The sequence below is a fragment of the Trachurus japonicus genome, chromosome 6 (assembly GCF_045865225.1).
Source record: "Trachurus japonicus isolate A0001 chromosome 6, Traja_1.0".
In the NCBI taxonomy this organism is placed as follows: Eukaryota; Metazoa; Chordata; class Actinopteri; order Carangiformes; family Carangidae; genus Trachurus; species Trachurus japonicus.
Genome location: NC_140912.1, coordinates 14,410,106 through 14,427,998, shown reverse-complemented (window position 1 = coordinate 14,427,998; position 17,893 = coordinate 14,410,106). Strand labels below are relative to the sequence as shown.

Below are 17,893 nucleotides of genomic sequence, written 5' to 3'. Positions count from 1 at the left end.
GTTGATACAGGTTTATCACAATTTGACAGTGCGTTTAGACAAAGGCTTTTGGGATGACTGCAATAACTGATAGGTTGGAGCTCTCAAATGCAGGTCTACCATAACATCACCTCTCTGTCAAGCATGACTCATTCATAACACAGCTGCATTGTGTCCCACCACAAGAGGGTAGCACTGACATTAGGACGTTTCAGTATAGGTTGCAGACCTAGGGAGCAGTGGTTAGTATGGCTGAAAATAAATCACTGTTTTCTGTGTCTGTTTAAACATTGTTGTTGATTTTTCAGAAAGCACATCTCTGATAGCAACACAGCTGTTCTTTTACTGTGGTAAAGTGTTGGCTGATGGGAAAAAGGTAATTTTTAAGATAATAACAACTGAAAGGGTACCAAATATCAAGCCAAATCACATGGACAGGGTTTTGTTGTGATGAAAAATGTGATGCAGCAATAATTTATATATATATATATATATATAATATTTCTCCATGTTTAAAAATGAGGGTGGCCACCAGACTAGCCATATTTATTTCAATACCACAAGGACTTAAATGGCAAAGTTATTGATCACTGTTTTCACTGGAACACCTGATGTCCTTGGTGAAACTTTGCCAGCTTTATCCCTTGAACCATTGCGACTTAAATTTAAATGGCACAAATGCTCTCAAAATAGTGCAGAATTTTTATCTTATCAAATCACTTAGTTTATCTTAATGGAACAAGGTCGTACATCGAATATCAATAAATGGAAAGGTAAACATGCGAGCTAACAGCCTACCGCTTGTTTAAAAACACCTGTTCACTTTCAAGGCAGCGAACTTATCTTGCCAAATGGTACAACGGCTACTACAGGGCTGCTGATCTCTGTTGTGGTTTGGATATTCCCATGGGAACCAGTGGCCAAGGAGAGAGGGAGGATCCTGTTCAAGCGGCATAGGGGGTGTGTGTTAGAGTCACTGGTTTCCTGCTTCATTTAAACTGCCTGCGTCTCTTAGACAGCCACAGATGTGCTGCTCTTGACAAGAGAGAACCTCCATCTGCTGTCGAGAGAGGCACAGGGATTTGTGACAAGACCCTGAACTTTTAGCTGGAGCAACCCGTCCAAACCTGTTCAAGAACACTTTGTGGATTAGCCATATCTTCAAAACATAAGGTAAGAAAGTCTTCATGCAAAGTTGGTCATTTTAGATTTGATGGCTCATTTTTTTTCTTATAGTCTTTTTGTGTTTTAAGGACACTTCACAAATATATTCTTTTGATTTTCCAGAGTTTCTGCATTTCTACCAAAGCACCCATGTGGGTGGTGGAGAAGATCCGTGTGTCAGTGGAGAGATCTAACCTGCCCATCCCATCAGCTGAGCTCAGCTTCAAAATTAGCGATATCATGTTCGGAGAAAGAGTTGACAAAACCAAAAGGATTTCTCTCTGTCCAAACGTCATCACCCCTGACAACATCCCAGAGTTCTGCATCCCCCCAACGATCCCATCCCTGCATGAGACGAAGAACACAGAGCAGGGCCGAGCCGCTCGCATCATGAAGGCGTCTCCCTGCGAGAGGGCTAGTCCTGAAATAGAAATAACGCACCATGAGCCTCTCAACCCACACATCATTCAGGTGGAGAGTGTGGACGAGAGCCCCTGTGATGGCTGCAGTGATGAGGAGACCACCAATGCAGATCCTCAGAGTCAGGCTGCACTGTCCCTTCCACACCTGGCCAAAACCCAGACCTGCTATGGCTTTTGCACCTTACTGGAGAGCCCCCACACCAGGAGGAAGGAGTCACTATTCCACTCTGATCCTGGCTCCTCTCCGCTGCTGCCTAGGAGTCGTTCTAGCATGTGCTCCAGAGCCTCCCCCGCCACCTCGCCCTCCTCCTCTCCTTCCTCTTTCAGTCTTAACACCCTAACGTCAAGGCTTTCACCGAGATGCTACACCCTGAACTGGCAGACCGCTCTGGACAGTGATACGACTTCCTCTACTGAATCCTCTCCTTTCAGCTCACCACTGCTGACCAGGTGCCCGGCCAAGTCTTCCCTCTTTAAAGCACTGAGTCATGAACTGCTGTTGTCACGTAACATGAGGAAGGCCATGGTGTCCAGGAACAATTCCCTATCCACGGATGAAGGCAGCTCCACGGACAACAGCCCCAATGTCATGAGGAGGGCATCAGAGGGGTTAGCTGAAGGCCTGCCCAGCAACTACAGCCTGGCACCGCCCACCATCTTCCCCATGGACTTGACTCTGCACAGAGAGAGGGTGATGAAGGAAAGAATGGTACCCATAGGGAAAGATGGCAGCCTGAGACTCTCAGCAGAGTACTGTCTGGATAACCAAAGACTACGGGTTCGACTGATCAGTGCTGAGGGCCTGTATCCTCTCTCCGTAGATCCTAAGATTATCAACTGCAGCATCAGCCTCTCTCTTGTTCCTGGAAAAATCCAGAAGCAACGCAGCACAGTCATCAGAAAGAGCCGTAATCCCATCTTCAATGAGGATTTCTTCTTTGATGGTATCTCAGAGGAAGACCTCAGCCAGCGGTCCCTTCGCTTTAAAGTGGTGAACAAAATGTCCACCCTGAAAAGAGACTATCTCCTTGGTGACTGTGATTTGCCTCTTTCTAGTATTGTGCCATTATAAACCCAAGTACTTCCTCAGCAGCTTATTTATGAGTTAAATTATTTATTTTCATTTTTGTATTATAAAAACTGAATTTTATAATGATTAAATTATGGAAAACAATAAGGTTGTTTGTCTTTCATATTTCAAAATAAGACTCTCTAGACTCTCCTGACAAAATAAGACTCCAAGATTTCATTAGGAACAGAAAAACAAATGCACCACCAACAAAAAGCTAATCCTTACCATGTTATTTCCCATCAATGAAACGTTAAATACATGATTTTCCTTTTCATTCATTGACATGTTAATGCGGTTGCAACATCAGCTGGCGTGAGACAAGCACCATCTCATATTTCTCCTAAGCCTGTTGTTTTCTTCCTGACCTTTCCAATGATTAAAAATATCACTAGAAACCAGAAACCTTAGAGGGGAGTTTTCACATGTTGAGTATGCATAATTTCAGTCAATGTACAATAGAGGCTCTATCCGTTTTTCTCCACTATGATACACAACCGATACACAGATACGCTACCGACTATTACTGTCACAAATATCAACTAAAGCTGAGCACATTTTCTACTTTTTCCATTGTGAAAACTATTTTATTTCAGTATGTTTTTTTTTCTTTCCGTTTTTGATAATGATGAAAAAATAGTGCTTTTTGCTCTTACAAAACATTTGATCTTAATACACGCCACAGCTCTGACTGAAAACATTAATTTAGGTGGCTAAAAGGCAAAATAAAAACAACAACTGCACTGCTTATAATACAAAGTATTATCTTAAACAGGCCTCTTTTCAGACAACTACAGAGCATGCCACTATTTATTTTCAAGACAAAAGACAGCATCTCTCTTTGCAGTATGTTTACACAAGTGAACAGAGCAGCAGCTCTTAATGTAGACTCCGGGCAAGTATATCCGGCTGCTTTCTGCAATAAAGATCAGGCTTAAAAGCACTGACTGCCACTATAGCTCCTAGTTAAAGATTAATAGGTTTCTCAGGGCTCAGAAAAGCTCTGAAAGGGGACAACTGCTGGTTATACACAGTATATGCCAAAACAACATACAGTAATATGAGGAGATGGGAAACATTCACAAATAACATATAAATAGCTATAGCTTCCAACACTGTAATATAACCTGCTGGGAGATTGGTTTTAAAGCTCAATGTCTGTAATGACGCATGCTTTATTATGCAAATATTTTACTAGATTTTACAGTTTGCATTGTGGCACTGAGAAAAGCCTCTGGACAAATATAGCTCATGATCCACTTTCAGTTTGAACTACAGATTCAGCGCGACCACAAAGAACCTGCAATCCCCTCTCAATTGTTTTGATGTAAATAAGGCTTTTGTGTCTCTACAATATGAAGCTTAATACACAGGCTTTTTGCGTTACAGTAATACAGAGCAACATCTCATTTCTGACAAAGAAACCTATAAAAATCCCACATAGACAACCTACATTCACCAACAATACCACTCTGCACACAGGATGTGTTTTCAGATCCTGCAAGGAGGCTGATACTGTTGGACACTTTTGTATTGAGTGTTGACTCAGCGGTGAAATGCCCTGTAATAAATGCGAATTACCTGTGATTCCCCTTTGCTGGTCAACCACTGATAGGATTCAAAGGGATTTCCACTAATCTATCTTCATTGAAAAGAGCAGAAGCGATGGTTTTATGGAGCACACTGGTTACAGCTGCATTAGGACCTTGATCCATGCTGGTGCCGCCCATACCAAAATGCTTCTACTTTAACAATGGACACTGAATAAAAACATCAAATAACAACAACAATTCATATTCACTTCTTGGAAAACCACTGCTTTCTTAAACCAAAGCTTTATAGTTGACCTCATGCTGCACTAGGGGGGAGAAGAGAGTCTGACTCATAAAATCATTATAAAAACACAGGTTAGAAATAAATAGACAGGTTTGACACACAGTGAAACGTTTCTAGGGTAGCCTACACTATATAAAAAAAATAGAAACACAGAGGGCTGTTTTGCTGTGTTTTGTGTTTACAGTAGAACCGATTACTAGAAGTCATTTCATATTATCTGTAGGAAACATCTGCCTCACTAAGAGCTGTGCATCATGAATGTAAACGCACCAAAGGGGAAGTGCACCGGCTTAATCTCAAGTGACTGAAAACAGTTGCCTGGTTACCTTCATTCACCAGGATGCCTTTGCCCAGCTAATGCTTATTTACAATATCAAAGTAATGAGCTGGAACTGACATCTACATTTCAAAATGATCAAGTACACTTCAGTATTATAAGTCCCCACTCTCCCATATTAAGCTCTCTGTTTGCATCAAACACTTTTCAATGAAGTTTCTTCAAATGGAAAGATGATGTTTTCTTACCAAGAAAATAAACTATCCACTTCCCCTACCATATCTCACTTGTGTTCTTTTTTATAAACCTTCCTACGTAAACGGCTGTCCAAACCAGGGCTCTTATCTTTTGTTCTGTTTTACCAGGCTCTTATATTGTGCCAAAAAATATAAAATACACATTACAATGGCACTGTTGACATGTTTGGCCAATGTGGTCATCAGTACGTTCATTACTCCACCTTCTAGTGACAAAAGCAGGTGGGCCTCTATTTCTTGTTATCTGCCTCCCACAGCAATCCATTATATATCTTGCAAGAATGGGCTCATTGTGTCACTGCCACGATGTTGTCAGGACAAGGAATTCTGACGTCTGATACCCATAGACAAGTAAGGGCAAAGGTTGAATTTTGACTGCTTATTTACAATTATTTACAAAGACAACAAACAAGTCTGTACATCACAATCTTTGATCCATAATTTATACGACTTCATAAAAGAGAGGTAAACCCTTTCAAACACCATATCTGACCTTCAGTTAGCTGTCATCAAATTACCTAATTAAAAGGGGTCAAAATCTTCCATGATGTTAGCACTGTTGCTGTGGGCAATTGTCATGTCAGGTCTATGATGTCACTGTTTACGACCCACTCTTCAGACCGGTAAACACTGACCTCAGTGTTGAGCTTGGCACCAGATTAGTGGAAGTAATGGGCAGGCTATACGATGTATTTTAACTGCGTCATTAGTTTGTGCGAGGACACATCACGACACAAGATGAAACCAGATCTGACTGAAACAGACTGTCACACACACACACACGCACACACACAGCCTGATGATGCTTCACCCTCACTGGAGTCTGCAGTATTTAATTACGGTAAGAGATTGTAATTGTAATGTGAACATGAATTTAATTTGTTTATAAAAACCTTTGCTGAAAATATTTAATTACATAATACTTGTGACTTGAGGTGGTTGGCATAACTGACATAACTCAGAATATTTAATCAGCCTGAATGTATTCCTCTCTATTGACATTTCCAAATGTCCAGCTGACAGTTCAGGTCATTCATTCTCGTCAGTGTCAATTGTCAGTTATAACGTCATTTTAACAATGGCACAAAATCAACTTCCTGCGGCTGCCCAATATATTGTTATCTGTATAGACATTCACAGTTTACGATAAGACCGAGAACGAACCATGCTGTATCTGCACGTAGCAGACTCATCACTGGGACTGTGCACCTGCCCTGTGTTACACCACCCACTCAATCACCTCAGGCACAGCATGGAGCTGAGTCCAACCGTGACCTGTTTGGTACATAACAACCAAACATACTGGAGGTTGGACTTCCTCACATCTGATCACTTATATAAACAGAACCAAGGTGTTTGAACCCGTTTGACCCTGCTCTGTTTCGTAGGTGCTGAGACTCCACATGAAGCCTTTCTGAACACCATGCTTGTCTGGCTCTGGAAAGCAATTACTCACAAGCATGAATGCTCACTTACCGGCAATACTGACAGGGGTAAGAAGAAAAGCTAAAATTAACTCGTCATGGCGCCTTGTGTAACACACTGGTTTGTGTGTTCATTTCTCAGTTGCCCCATGTGATTTGTCGGATCACACTCGGGAACAGGCACATGCTGATGAGATGGTAAATTGCATTAGGACAATCAGGACAGCGCTTGCACAATATTGGCTGAATAGCCATTACACAGTTAGGCAAACAGTCTGCCACGTACAGGTCATGTGACAGGTAGGGGGACGGGGGGCGGGGGTGACACAGGAATAGCTGGATTTGTTTGATTTAAGCTAATTTTAGACTTTAAAATTGACTAGATCACATTATGTAGGCTACTGGAGCTTTTCCAGTTACTTTAAAATAATAACAAAAACGTATTTAAAAGCTGAGAATAAACTGTGCATGATTAGGTACATGGAAAGATGACACTGTCTTCTTGCCTGTCTTTCTGTGTTTTTCCTCTTCCAATTGCGCCTTCCACTCCCATGGCAACGAGGCCCAGCTCCAGGGGAAACCATGGAGATCCTGCCTTTCATGTGTGAGATGCTTTTATTTCAACACATAGGTTGATGGAGGCTGTCCCTGTCTGTTTGATTCAGATGCATCTCAGCTTCAGTCATGCTGCTGCTTGTATCCGAAGCCAGCTGTCAATACATCCTTCCTCTGCATCTGAAATGAAGTGGGAGGCAGTGGATTATGTGGTGGGAATATTACTTGCTGTTCAGAGACAAACCTACATCTGCAAATAATTATTTGTCCATGTACATGGACACATTTAAAATATATATATGACAGAGTTTGACACGAGCTTACTGCACAATTCAAAGGAAAGACATCAGTCAATTGTCTAATTATATAACTCATAATTAACCAGGAATTAAATTAATCTCTTCTGAAGATTTTATTATGTTTTCACTTTTTTCTGATTATACAAATGAATACACTTAATTTCAAGTTGTTGGTATCTAATTTTAAACCAAAACTTCCTGTGTCCACTGTACTTCATTTGCATTGTGCTGTTGTGGTTGTTAGCCAGTATGCTTAGTCTGCCCAGTCAATATACAGTCTGGTGCTTGATCAGGTTCCCTGAGAGGGAGAGGCAATGAGACACATCTAGGTCTGTCTGTGTCATTTCTAGTGTCCTACTTCCTATGATCTACTTACACAACCAACATCCAACCCACAGAGGAACTTTACAGTCCCAATTCCCTCGACTTTGTTTGTCCTTGACTTTGAGATGTTATAAAAGTTGTGGACTGTAGAGCCAATTGTTTATTGGGGAGAGTAAATTTATGGTCAAACCCTATATCTTTTGTCAGCTTAATTATCTTATTTGAGGGGAGAAATCCAATGTCATGGTAGTTCCATAAACACCAAATTTATTGAATTGCCATTTTTATTACGATAAAGCAGGGAGAGGGATAAATTGTAATAATTTGGATGAAGAATGGGCTCTTGGGCTTTCATTTTTAAGAAACAAATCAAGTTAAGTTTAATTATGATTCCACAGCACTGTAGTGTCTAAAAACTACTCAATAAAAAGAGAAATCCTCTTTCTCACTTCTTCCAGCCGCACTGCAGGTAATACTAACCTTGCGTTGATTTATTAATGTTTAAATGTGTTTACTGAAAATTGGTTTACTTGAAGAAGAAAAACATGTCTTTTACTTTAGTGTGCTTTTAATGATATAACCTTAACTGTTCAGCTGTATCAGATTTTCACATGATACACATGACATGACATCATATTGTGTAATTTGAAGCCCACAGACATTAAAAATAATGTTCTCCTGGTACTTGGACATACAGTGTTGTCATATGATTAACTAAGGGGCTGTAAATATAACAGTGCATCAGAGACGATAGATAACGAATAGTTCACAGCCTCTAGTCATGCTATTTAACAGTGGGTAAACATGGGAGCCAGGTGATGGGTCTTTTTTGTTTGGTTTACTGAGAAACCAACGGATACACACCAGGGTAAACTGCAGTGTCATTTTGCACTAGTGCTTCACAACCCATGGCACTGAGGGAAGACTTTGCCTTAGAGACGAATGGCTTTAACCATGAAACATTCACACTTCAAGCTCCGAGACTGCACTTTCAAGTTAGCATAAGCCTCATTCTCCATGGTAGTCAGAGTCAGAGACCACAGCTGCAATAAGTCAGATGTGGGAAGAATTGGCTGCTTTTGAAGCGCTGATACTGCCTTAATAAATTTCTCATTGCTTGCTTGTAAGCAAGGAGTTACTGCAGTTGTTGATGTTAATAGTGCACAGACACAGGTGTCTTGGGCTGGGTTATAAAAATGAAATCCTTTGGGTGCAGCTTTGCTATCAAAATCCAAGCTCTGTTTCAATTAGACATCTCCAGACATGTATTCCAGTCAAAGTGCCAGAATTATGTCTTGCCCCAAGGGACTAAAAGAATGGTAGCACCTTTTAACACTTAATCCTCTGTACTGCGACATGAAACTTAAGTAATGCTTTCTTTTTCAAGATAGGTTTGACATTTTGAAATGTTCACCTCTATATTAATTTGAATGGTACTAATAGCAGTACCATTTCCTCTGTTGCTAAAACCACCTTAGATGTCTTTGCCATGACGTTGTTGACAGACTATGGATTGAGTTTTGCTTTTCACACAGAGGAGAAAGACTGCTATATCAAAAATAATCTAAGGGGCCGACAAGCGCTGTTAAAACTGTGCAGCCCCCGTCATTCTGTGATCTAATCTACAAAGTCTGGGATGCACACACTGTGCAGTTTGTCTAACTAAACAAGGCCCTTTTTATGTACTCAGTGCTTTGTGGAAGCTGGAGGAGAGGTGAAAGTGTGGGTAGCCCAGACTAATGAGAGGGAGAGGTGGTGTCAGCCATGAAAGAATGACATTTTATCAGCTCTGTTCATTTACTAAAGAATGGATTCCCTCTCAATGATCAAAACCTGCAAATGTATACACAGTTTTATGTAGGTAGACCATTTCATTATCAGTTAATTTCAAATTTACCAGACATCAGACCAACTTCAAAGACTAAAGCAGAATTGAAACAAGCTACAAACAAACAGACAATAACAACAAAACAAACAGATAATACAGATGTTCAAGGTGTGGACAATATTAAAGGTCTAGTTTATTGGCAAAATATGAATATACTACCCATGAATATATTTGTATAAGTGTATAATTGTTATAAAATAAAATTTGTTTGGTTTTTGTAGCCTTAGAATTATTCTTTTATAGTATATAGGCCTACATATAGCAAGGGTCTTGCTTTAGAGAGTGTTGCCATATCGCGCCACCATGTTTGTACGGCAGCCTGAACAGAAAATCCAGCCAGCCCAAGAGAGCGTTTTGCGAGTTTTGCGTAGGAAACAGCACAGCAGACATACAGTATCGTAAAATGGTTTCTTCACCTCATCTCCACCTCCACAGCCAAAGTTACAGGGGGAAGGGGGGATATGTTTCATGGCAAGCGGAAAAGACAGTCTGAAATAATTTGTTTCCCCCCTGTAACTTTGGCTGCGAAAGAGGAAACTTGCTCATATTCTTACTTAAAATGGTCTGAGTAGCCTAATACACAGAATAAATGACTTGGTGGTCAGACTTCACCAGTTCACCATAAGGGGGGATACGTTTCATGGCAAGCAGAAAAGACAGTCTGAAATAATTTGTTTCCCCCCTGTAACTTTGGCTGCGAAAGAGGAAACTTGCTCATATTCACCAAGGTTACTTAAAATGGTCTGAGTAATACACAGAATAAACGACTCGGTGGTCACTGGTCAGACTTCACCAGTCCACCATAAGGGGGATACGTTTCATGACAGGCAGAAAAGGCAGTCTGAATTCATTTGTTTCCCCCTGTAAATTTGGCTGTGAAAGAGGATCACCAATGGCCTTGGCACAACTGCGTTGTTGACCTAAACTAGAAGAACATTGACATAAAAAAAAGAGTGAACCCCCCCAGGGTTGCCACCTTTGAGTTGTGAAAATAAGGGACACTCGCCCAAATGTCGACGGAGGTGGGGTGACAGGGGTCAAAAGGCGACACAAAGGCGACAAAGGCCTATGTATTTTGTACACAGTGTTCAATTTATTGTATTAACACAATTGAAAAACTGGGTGAACTTATCGGTGCCATAGCAAGTCTTGCGTTGACATGAAAATGACTGAAATATCCCAAGCAAGTCAACCTTTACAATCAGAAAACTGGTCAAAAAACTCCCAGAAACATTGAAAACACTGTAATTGCAAACACTTAGACCCGGTTTGTTCGACCCCCCCCCCAAAAAAAAACGGGTCCCGAGAGAGATTGTTTTTTTTCCCGGGACAGCTGATTAAAAAAAGAGAGAGAACTGAGAAAATCGGGATGGGTGGTGGCACTGGCAACACTACGACACACATTCAGGTAACTCACCTCAAGTAGGCCTACTCAAGGACAGATGGTCCATGTCTTCTTCGGGTCCACAAGCGGTTTTTTCTTTCTTTTTTGTGCCCGCGCAAAAGTCCGCTAGCATCACACAGCGCTTCGTTAGCCATGATGACTGACAGTTTTGTTGTCAGGCTTCCCTGGTGACCAATGAGCTCAGGGTCATGAACGATGATTGGTCGGGGTCCCGACCACGAAGCGGGAACAGGCTGCTTATTTTGTCATGGTGACCATCTTGAAATACAAAAATATATATATCGTGTAGGCTTAGACACTGCTAGTTGCTGCTAGTTTCTAGTTTTTGTGCTAGCCTACAAAAATTGAAAAAACAAAACAGAAACACTGCTGTCTATGTTGTTAGCAAACGCAACTAGGCTCCTTGCAAACATGTCTAAGTACATTTTGGACGACTACGCCGATATTTTCGGACCTTATTGTCGACGTTTCCGGAAATATTCTTTTTCAAAAATGTCACCGTTTCACTTTTCAAAGACCAAGCCGGAGATTTAATTACATGGACCTGGAAATATGGCGGCTTTTCCTGGCTGAGGACCTGGACATCACCACTTCACCTGACCAAAGTAAGCGTTAAACTCTCCATGCTACTTTAAAAGTATGTCCGGTCAGTGCTGTGTGCAGTGCTGTTGACGTTTTTCCAAGCAAATGCTGCTGCTATCTACTTGGACCTCGTGGTACTGGCTAACCACCTGTCCACCCTGCTCACCTGCTGTCCTTATCCTTCTCTGTGGCTTTATCACCATTACCACAAGATTCCCTGCATTGACGGTTTTGTTGGGAATATGATTGCTACTGCCCAGTTCACACATAAAACAGTGTTTATTATTCTCCTCTTGACCCACATTGGCAGCAGAATCCACACAATAGTGTCTCTGCCATGCTGTAAGAGATGAGTTAAGAGGTCAGAGCCTAGCCTACATGTTAAACAAACTGTGCCCTTTGTTTAACAATGTTTTATAATAGCTGTTACGGTGATATCAAGAACTGACCAATACATAGAATTACATTACACTGACACCACATACACAAACCTAGCCTAATTATAATCAAAAGGTCACCTATTTTTTTCCCCTCATAAGTCTTTGAGGGATTTTGGTTAGTTGGTAATATTCTCATTGTGACTCTGATGCCTTATTGTCATAGCATATATATTCACTACTTTGTGACAGTGAGCTGACTCAGAACCAAAATACATCTGTGACTGTAGACAGGCTCAGTACAACAAAGTCTCCATACCACATCGTCTCTCTCTCAGCACTTTATCTGTGAAGTGTTGGATAATTATTCGCTTCATTTGTGTTCTGCCCCACTCTCACAATGCACAATGGAAAAAATAGTGTTTTGATTAGGAATGCAGGCATCCTAATCTGCTGGAGGCTTAGTGAATCACTAATTTGCCACTCTGATCAGAACCTTAATTGATTCAATTGGTGAATTATTGCTGCTAGTTTCTCAAAGAGAGTCACTATACTGTGTGTTTTCAGCAGCTGGGCATCCTTTGCCTCATGCAGCAAGTTGAAAGGGAGAGTTTCAAAGGCCACAAAGCTCAGATCTCAGCAGGGCACATGTTTTGCACCATGTGAGGCTGCATGTGTTGGTACACATGTCAGGGCTACAGTGCAGAAAGAGGGTGAAGAGTGTGTGTTTGTACGTGGTCTGTGATTGCACATGCAGAGCTGTGTCTGCACTGTGTCCACCCAGGACTTCAAGGTGTGATGAAAGGTCATTTTAGTAGCTGAGACAAGGCAGGTGGTCTTGAGATTACTGTTGAAATATTTTAAATGGATCACACATTCAGTGCATCATTGTATTGAGGTGTTAGTGTGATGATAGCCTACTAGATAGATAAGATATAAAATAATGATCCTTGGCAGTGAAAGTTCAATATAAGTTGTTACCTCTTGGACATGTTCAGGTGAATGTGAGAAGTGGATCAAATTATCGTAGACTTGTTGGGTTGCTGTTAATTTGGGCCTTTTTTCCCCAAAAGCATTTTGACAAGTCACAGTAAGAAAAGCACAAGTGTAAATAATACATCTAAAACTTCATTCTCACAGTCCTGCTGTTGTGCATGGTGGTTCACTGTCACTGTAGAATTGAGGCATCATTAATAATACTAATAACACCTGTGCGTTTTCTGCTATGACAAGTCAAAATATCTGCTGTGGCCTGGTTGTACTCCCAGTGTAATTGAGGTTGACAAAGTAAACTTTCCCAGCCGAGACTGACGAAAACAGAACCAATTTTTCAACCTAGCACTTAGGCTGACATGTCTGAAAAGCTCCACCATGTACAGTACATTATGAACTTTACACTTAGGTGTGCCGCCATTGGTATTGATCAAAGCACTTTCTATGGTGAGTAGTTATTACAGCCTCCTTGTTGCTAATGTGAATGTGGCTACACACTTGTAGTCTGGTTTATGCTTATTATCCTTTCAAGCAGTGTGAGGGCTGCACTGCACTGTGTATGTTAACTGCAGTATGGTATGGAAGCAAGTGTGTGTAATTACATTACAACATCAAGTAGCACACAAAATAGGCTGTCCCCAAGGCAGGTGTCAATTAAAGGTCAATCACCTGCAGCTGGTTTCAGAGGGGACAAATGAAATTTGAACTCGATGACATCACGAGCATCAGTGATACTTCAGCTGCATGAACTAGAGATCAGGTTGTATCGTAAGTCCTCCCGGTGAGGCCAAGTGGGGTTAAACTTCTGCAGTTGGCCTTTTGTGAGTGAGATATAATTTTCCTTTTACCACGTTTGTACTCTGTGTTGTCTCAGGCACACATTAACAATGATATTAATGAGTATCTGGGCCTCCTCGCGTCTGATTGGTCCTTTTCAAGTGAAACATACCCACACCCAAGTATTCTCCCAGGTTAGCACAGTCACAGTTTCCATGTCCGGTTTTTGTGAAGTCACACTATTGCCCCAGGCTCCATGGCCTCTTGAAAACGGAAATGACCTGCATCTTTGGCACATTAGTGTGGACCTGCATGCGCTGTAACATACTTCCTTTTGTTCCAAGAATATCTGCATGGAAAGCATTTGGCTCAAAATAGTAAAGTACCTACAGTTTAGCTTTGAATGTTCTGTCATTCAACCGCACCTATCTTAGCTCACTGGTTAGTTATGTTTGACTGCATCTGACTGATCAAGAAGCTGAAGCAGATTTTTAGGCCTTTTGATGAGAAAAAGTACCATCAACTATGTTGGATTTATTTTTGAAACAACATGTTTCCTTTTTTTTTTTTTTTTTTTTGGGGGGGGGGGGACTTAATGTGAGGAAATATCTGTTGAATTAATGATGGTGTTTCGTGGATGGCAGTGCTTTTTGGCAATGCCATTTGTTACTATAATATTGTGAGCAGGTAGTTTGCACCTCTACAGCAGCTGATGGCTGCCGCCCTCTGCTGGTGATACAATCTCATCTCAGTCTGAACCAAACCAAATTTGTCTTTGTTAAAAACTGGTGCACAAAGCACATGTGATGGGATTTTAAATGTACTCTTGCTGCCCTCTAAAATATTTGAAGACACTTTCATGTTGTCCTCAGGCAGACTTGCTAATTTGACTTCTGCACTATACCAAGTCTATATTCAGGCACATCTGCTTTTTGGCTCTCACATGTTGTACAAAGGCACAAAACACACACTGGCAGTAATGGACATGTAGCAGCATAGCCCCTGGCCACAAACATACCAACCACCCATAGGTCTCTCTACTGAGGTGTGTAAACAAAGGGAAAAACAAGGAATGCATGACTGTTGATTTACACCATGCACCTTGAATATCTCTTTATTCTGGCCCACGGCAATTATGTACAAGTGTTTACTCAACAACATGAAGTATGTTCTCAGTAAAGAGACACTTGTTTACAACCAATCACTGGGACTGGGCTCATGAATGTTAGGATACACAGTGTGAGACCTTTTCTCTCACCATGCTATTTTTAGTAGACACCAATGCCTTCCGGCAAAAATCACATGAATATGGATAGTGTGCTCGGCTGTACAGAGTGGTTTGCAGCAAGAGAGCAATGATTCAGAAAGACATCCTGCACATACTCTGTGTGTGTTCAATAAATACTGGACCAGTGCAGGATTATCATTAGGTTCTCAAGGAATAAAATACTGAGAGATTATTGGACGCTAAACATGTTTTATTATATATTATATTCTGTTGGTTCATGAGAAAATTGCAGCGTAGAAATCAGGATTCACTTCCATACGTACTTGTCAGCTTATTTTTGAAATAATTTTACCATGTTACCTTTTTTCATTATCATTTATTATCCTTGTTTACATCATTTTATTTAGTTTAGTTTTCTTTTGTTAATTCTCTGTGAAAGATTATGAGCTCTTGATTACTCAAAAACTGTCAAATACATGCACATGAAATCAGATTTACCATCACAAAAGACAAGCACAACCACATAAAACAGAAAATTGCACACACATCAGGGTTTTTGAATTTGCTGTAATATTTTCATCCTTCTCCAAAGCTTGTAATTCTTGTGATTTTAAGAGCTTGTAAATATAGCACCACCACACAATGAAAGTAATAGATTTATGATGCCGAAATGTACTGTAAAAATTTTTTAAAATATGCTTTAAATATAAAAATGTAATTAATTCTTAAACATGGGAAGTAACCAAATTATTTAAATATTAATTGAATTTTACTACAAAATACTACCACAAATTCATAATTAATGTTTTTTTGTTTCCCCTGTAAGCTTGTTTTCCTTCACAGCAGAAATTCAATCATTCATTATTTGTAAAAAATAGTAGGGTACTTGACTTTTTACTTTGCATGGATCCTAAATGTATTTGGTTTACTTTCCATCACTCTTGTGCCAACTAGCATGGTCTAGCTTCCTGTCCTTGACCTCAGCATACTTTGCAAGTCAATATTATTCAAAGGCTGTCTATGGTTATGCCTTTAAATAGGCCAATTTAGGCTTGGAGCACATGCATCTTGGAAGACAGGTTTATTTTGGTGTAACTCAATTTTTCTCAAGTCTCCTTGGCTGCCGGGATATATCCTTGAGAAAGAGGCCAGAGGCATCTGTACTTTTCTAAACATCTAAAATCAAGTAGTACTCAGTGTAGCAGAAAACCCACAGTGTCTGCCTTCAATAGATTATAGGTCCTGCAAGTTTAGCAGTGTCCAGCAGAGAGTGCCCTGGCTCTGTTTAACTCTGGTCTGCTCAGCACCAACCACTGGCTGGAACCAGCAGGGGCCAATCCTACGGGATACCCGACTTGTTTGTAGATTTTTCCTGTTTGTAGTATAAGGATACAATAAAATTGTATAAATTAAATACGAGACGCGATGCACTGCACGTGTGTGTGTGTGTGTGTGTGTGTGTGTGCATTTTTATTTTAACACCTATAGTACATTTGTGCTCAGGGGAATACAGTTTTCACTTAGCAATTCTAAATGATTCATTTGTCATGCCGTTTCAAGCCTGAGGCTGTGAGAAATCATTTGGCCAAAACATTTTATAGAAATCAGTATCATGCCTCTCTTGGTTAATAATGTTTCAATTCCACTGATTACTTGTCATTGACTTCACCTAGAGCTCTTCTCTTCTCTTCTCTTCTCTTCTCTTCTCTTCTCTTCTCTTCTCTTCTCTTCTCTTCTCTTCTCTTCTCTTCTCTTCTCTTCTCTTCTCTTCTCCTCTCCTCTCCTCTCCTCTCCTCTCCTCTCCTCTCCTCTCCTCTCCTCTCCTCTCCTCTCCTCTCCTCTCCTCTCTTCTTATCTGCCTTGTTTTCTTCAACTGTCCTCTCCCCATGGAGTGGTCTTGTTCTCCTCACTTGCAGATGATGTGGTTTGGAGGGCTGGAGCTGATGCAAAGTGACGTGTCTTACCATCACAGGAGTGGAGCTGAGGCTGGGCCTCACTTCCCCCGCACTGGGCTGTTTTTGTTCGCCGCAGCTCATGCGGATAATTTGCCGGGATGCAGTGGAGGGCTGTCACAAGGACTTGGCTCAAGGGGTGTGGGAAAATAGCAGAAGCGTCTTCCATGCGCAAACCCTGCCTTAATGATGAGCATTAAATATGAACATCTTCTTTGTGTAAGTGATGCATTAGGCGCCCTACATGTCCCTCTCCTTGCTTTTGCTTTTTCTCTCTTTTGGTCTCTTCTTTCCCTCCCTGATTCTCCGCAGCCTTGTCTAGAGTCTTGTTTGAGAATCAGTTGAATAATCCGACTGACAAGCAGCCTTTAGGTCATGGCATCTCTGTTCAGAAAATATTCTCAATTCTTTGTGAAAGCACAGCACAAACACAGCTCTGTGTGACTGAGCTAATGTTCCTCTACGAATACAACAGAAATGACTAGAGAGACAACATCGGCTTCGTCTTGGCATCCTTTACTATTTTCTTTATTTCTTTGAAGACTGTTAATGTGATTGCCTGATATTACACTGTAATGTAACGCCATAGTATTTTGTGACTACCCGTACATAGAAGAAGCCCATCTTTGTAGGACAGCTACTACGCAGGAGGAGGACCAGACCAAATGATAAATTAACAGGCAGAAAGCTCCTTCATACCTTGCTGATCAGAGACAGCAGTCCCAGTTCAGCTGAACAAGTCTATGTAGAATTGTTCCATTGACAGTTACAGATAAAGTGATCTCGGGGAGCTAAGGAAGAAAACACACCACCCGCCCCTTAAAATAGACCTCTCTGGGTACTGAAGCAAAGGACAGAGTGACATTGTGAATGCTAACATCTGTGCAGAACCTTGCAGTACCAAATGCCCCAACCCCAAGTTTGAGCAGACTCTACCGTCATCCTCCAAGGAGCAGCCATTTTGGAAGGCTCTCCCGGCACAGATGTTGCATATTAAAATGTAGGGCTGTTTTAGCAGAGGAAACGCTGTGGAGAGAGCAGGCTGCTCCTCTGTGGGCCTCACCTGTGCCTTCATCCGAGAAGCC

The 17,893-nt window shown here is 41.1% G+C and overlaps 1 protein-coding gene across 1 annotated transcript; it reads left to right on the top strand.

The window, feature by feature from the left end:
- Positions 1-998: 998 nt before the first annotated feature.
- On the top strand, positions 999-2,752 carry c2cd4a (C2 calcium dependent domain containing 4A). Its single transcript, XM_085779121.1, has 2 exons — positions 999-1,152; positions 1,267-2,752. Exon 2 carries the CDS (start codon positions 1,294-1,296, stop codon positions 2,635-2,637), a length of 1,344 nt encoding a protein of 447 aa, XP_085635247.1. The 5' UTR covers positions 999-1,152; positions 1,267-1,293; the 3' UTR covers positions 2,638-2,752.
- The last annotated feature ends 15,141 nt before the right edge of the window (positions 2,753-17,893 follow it).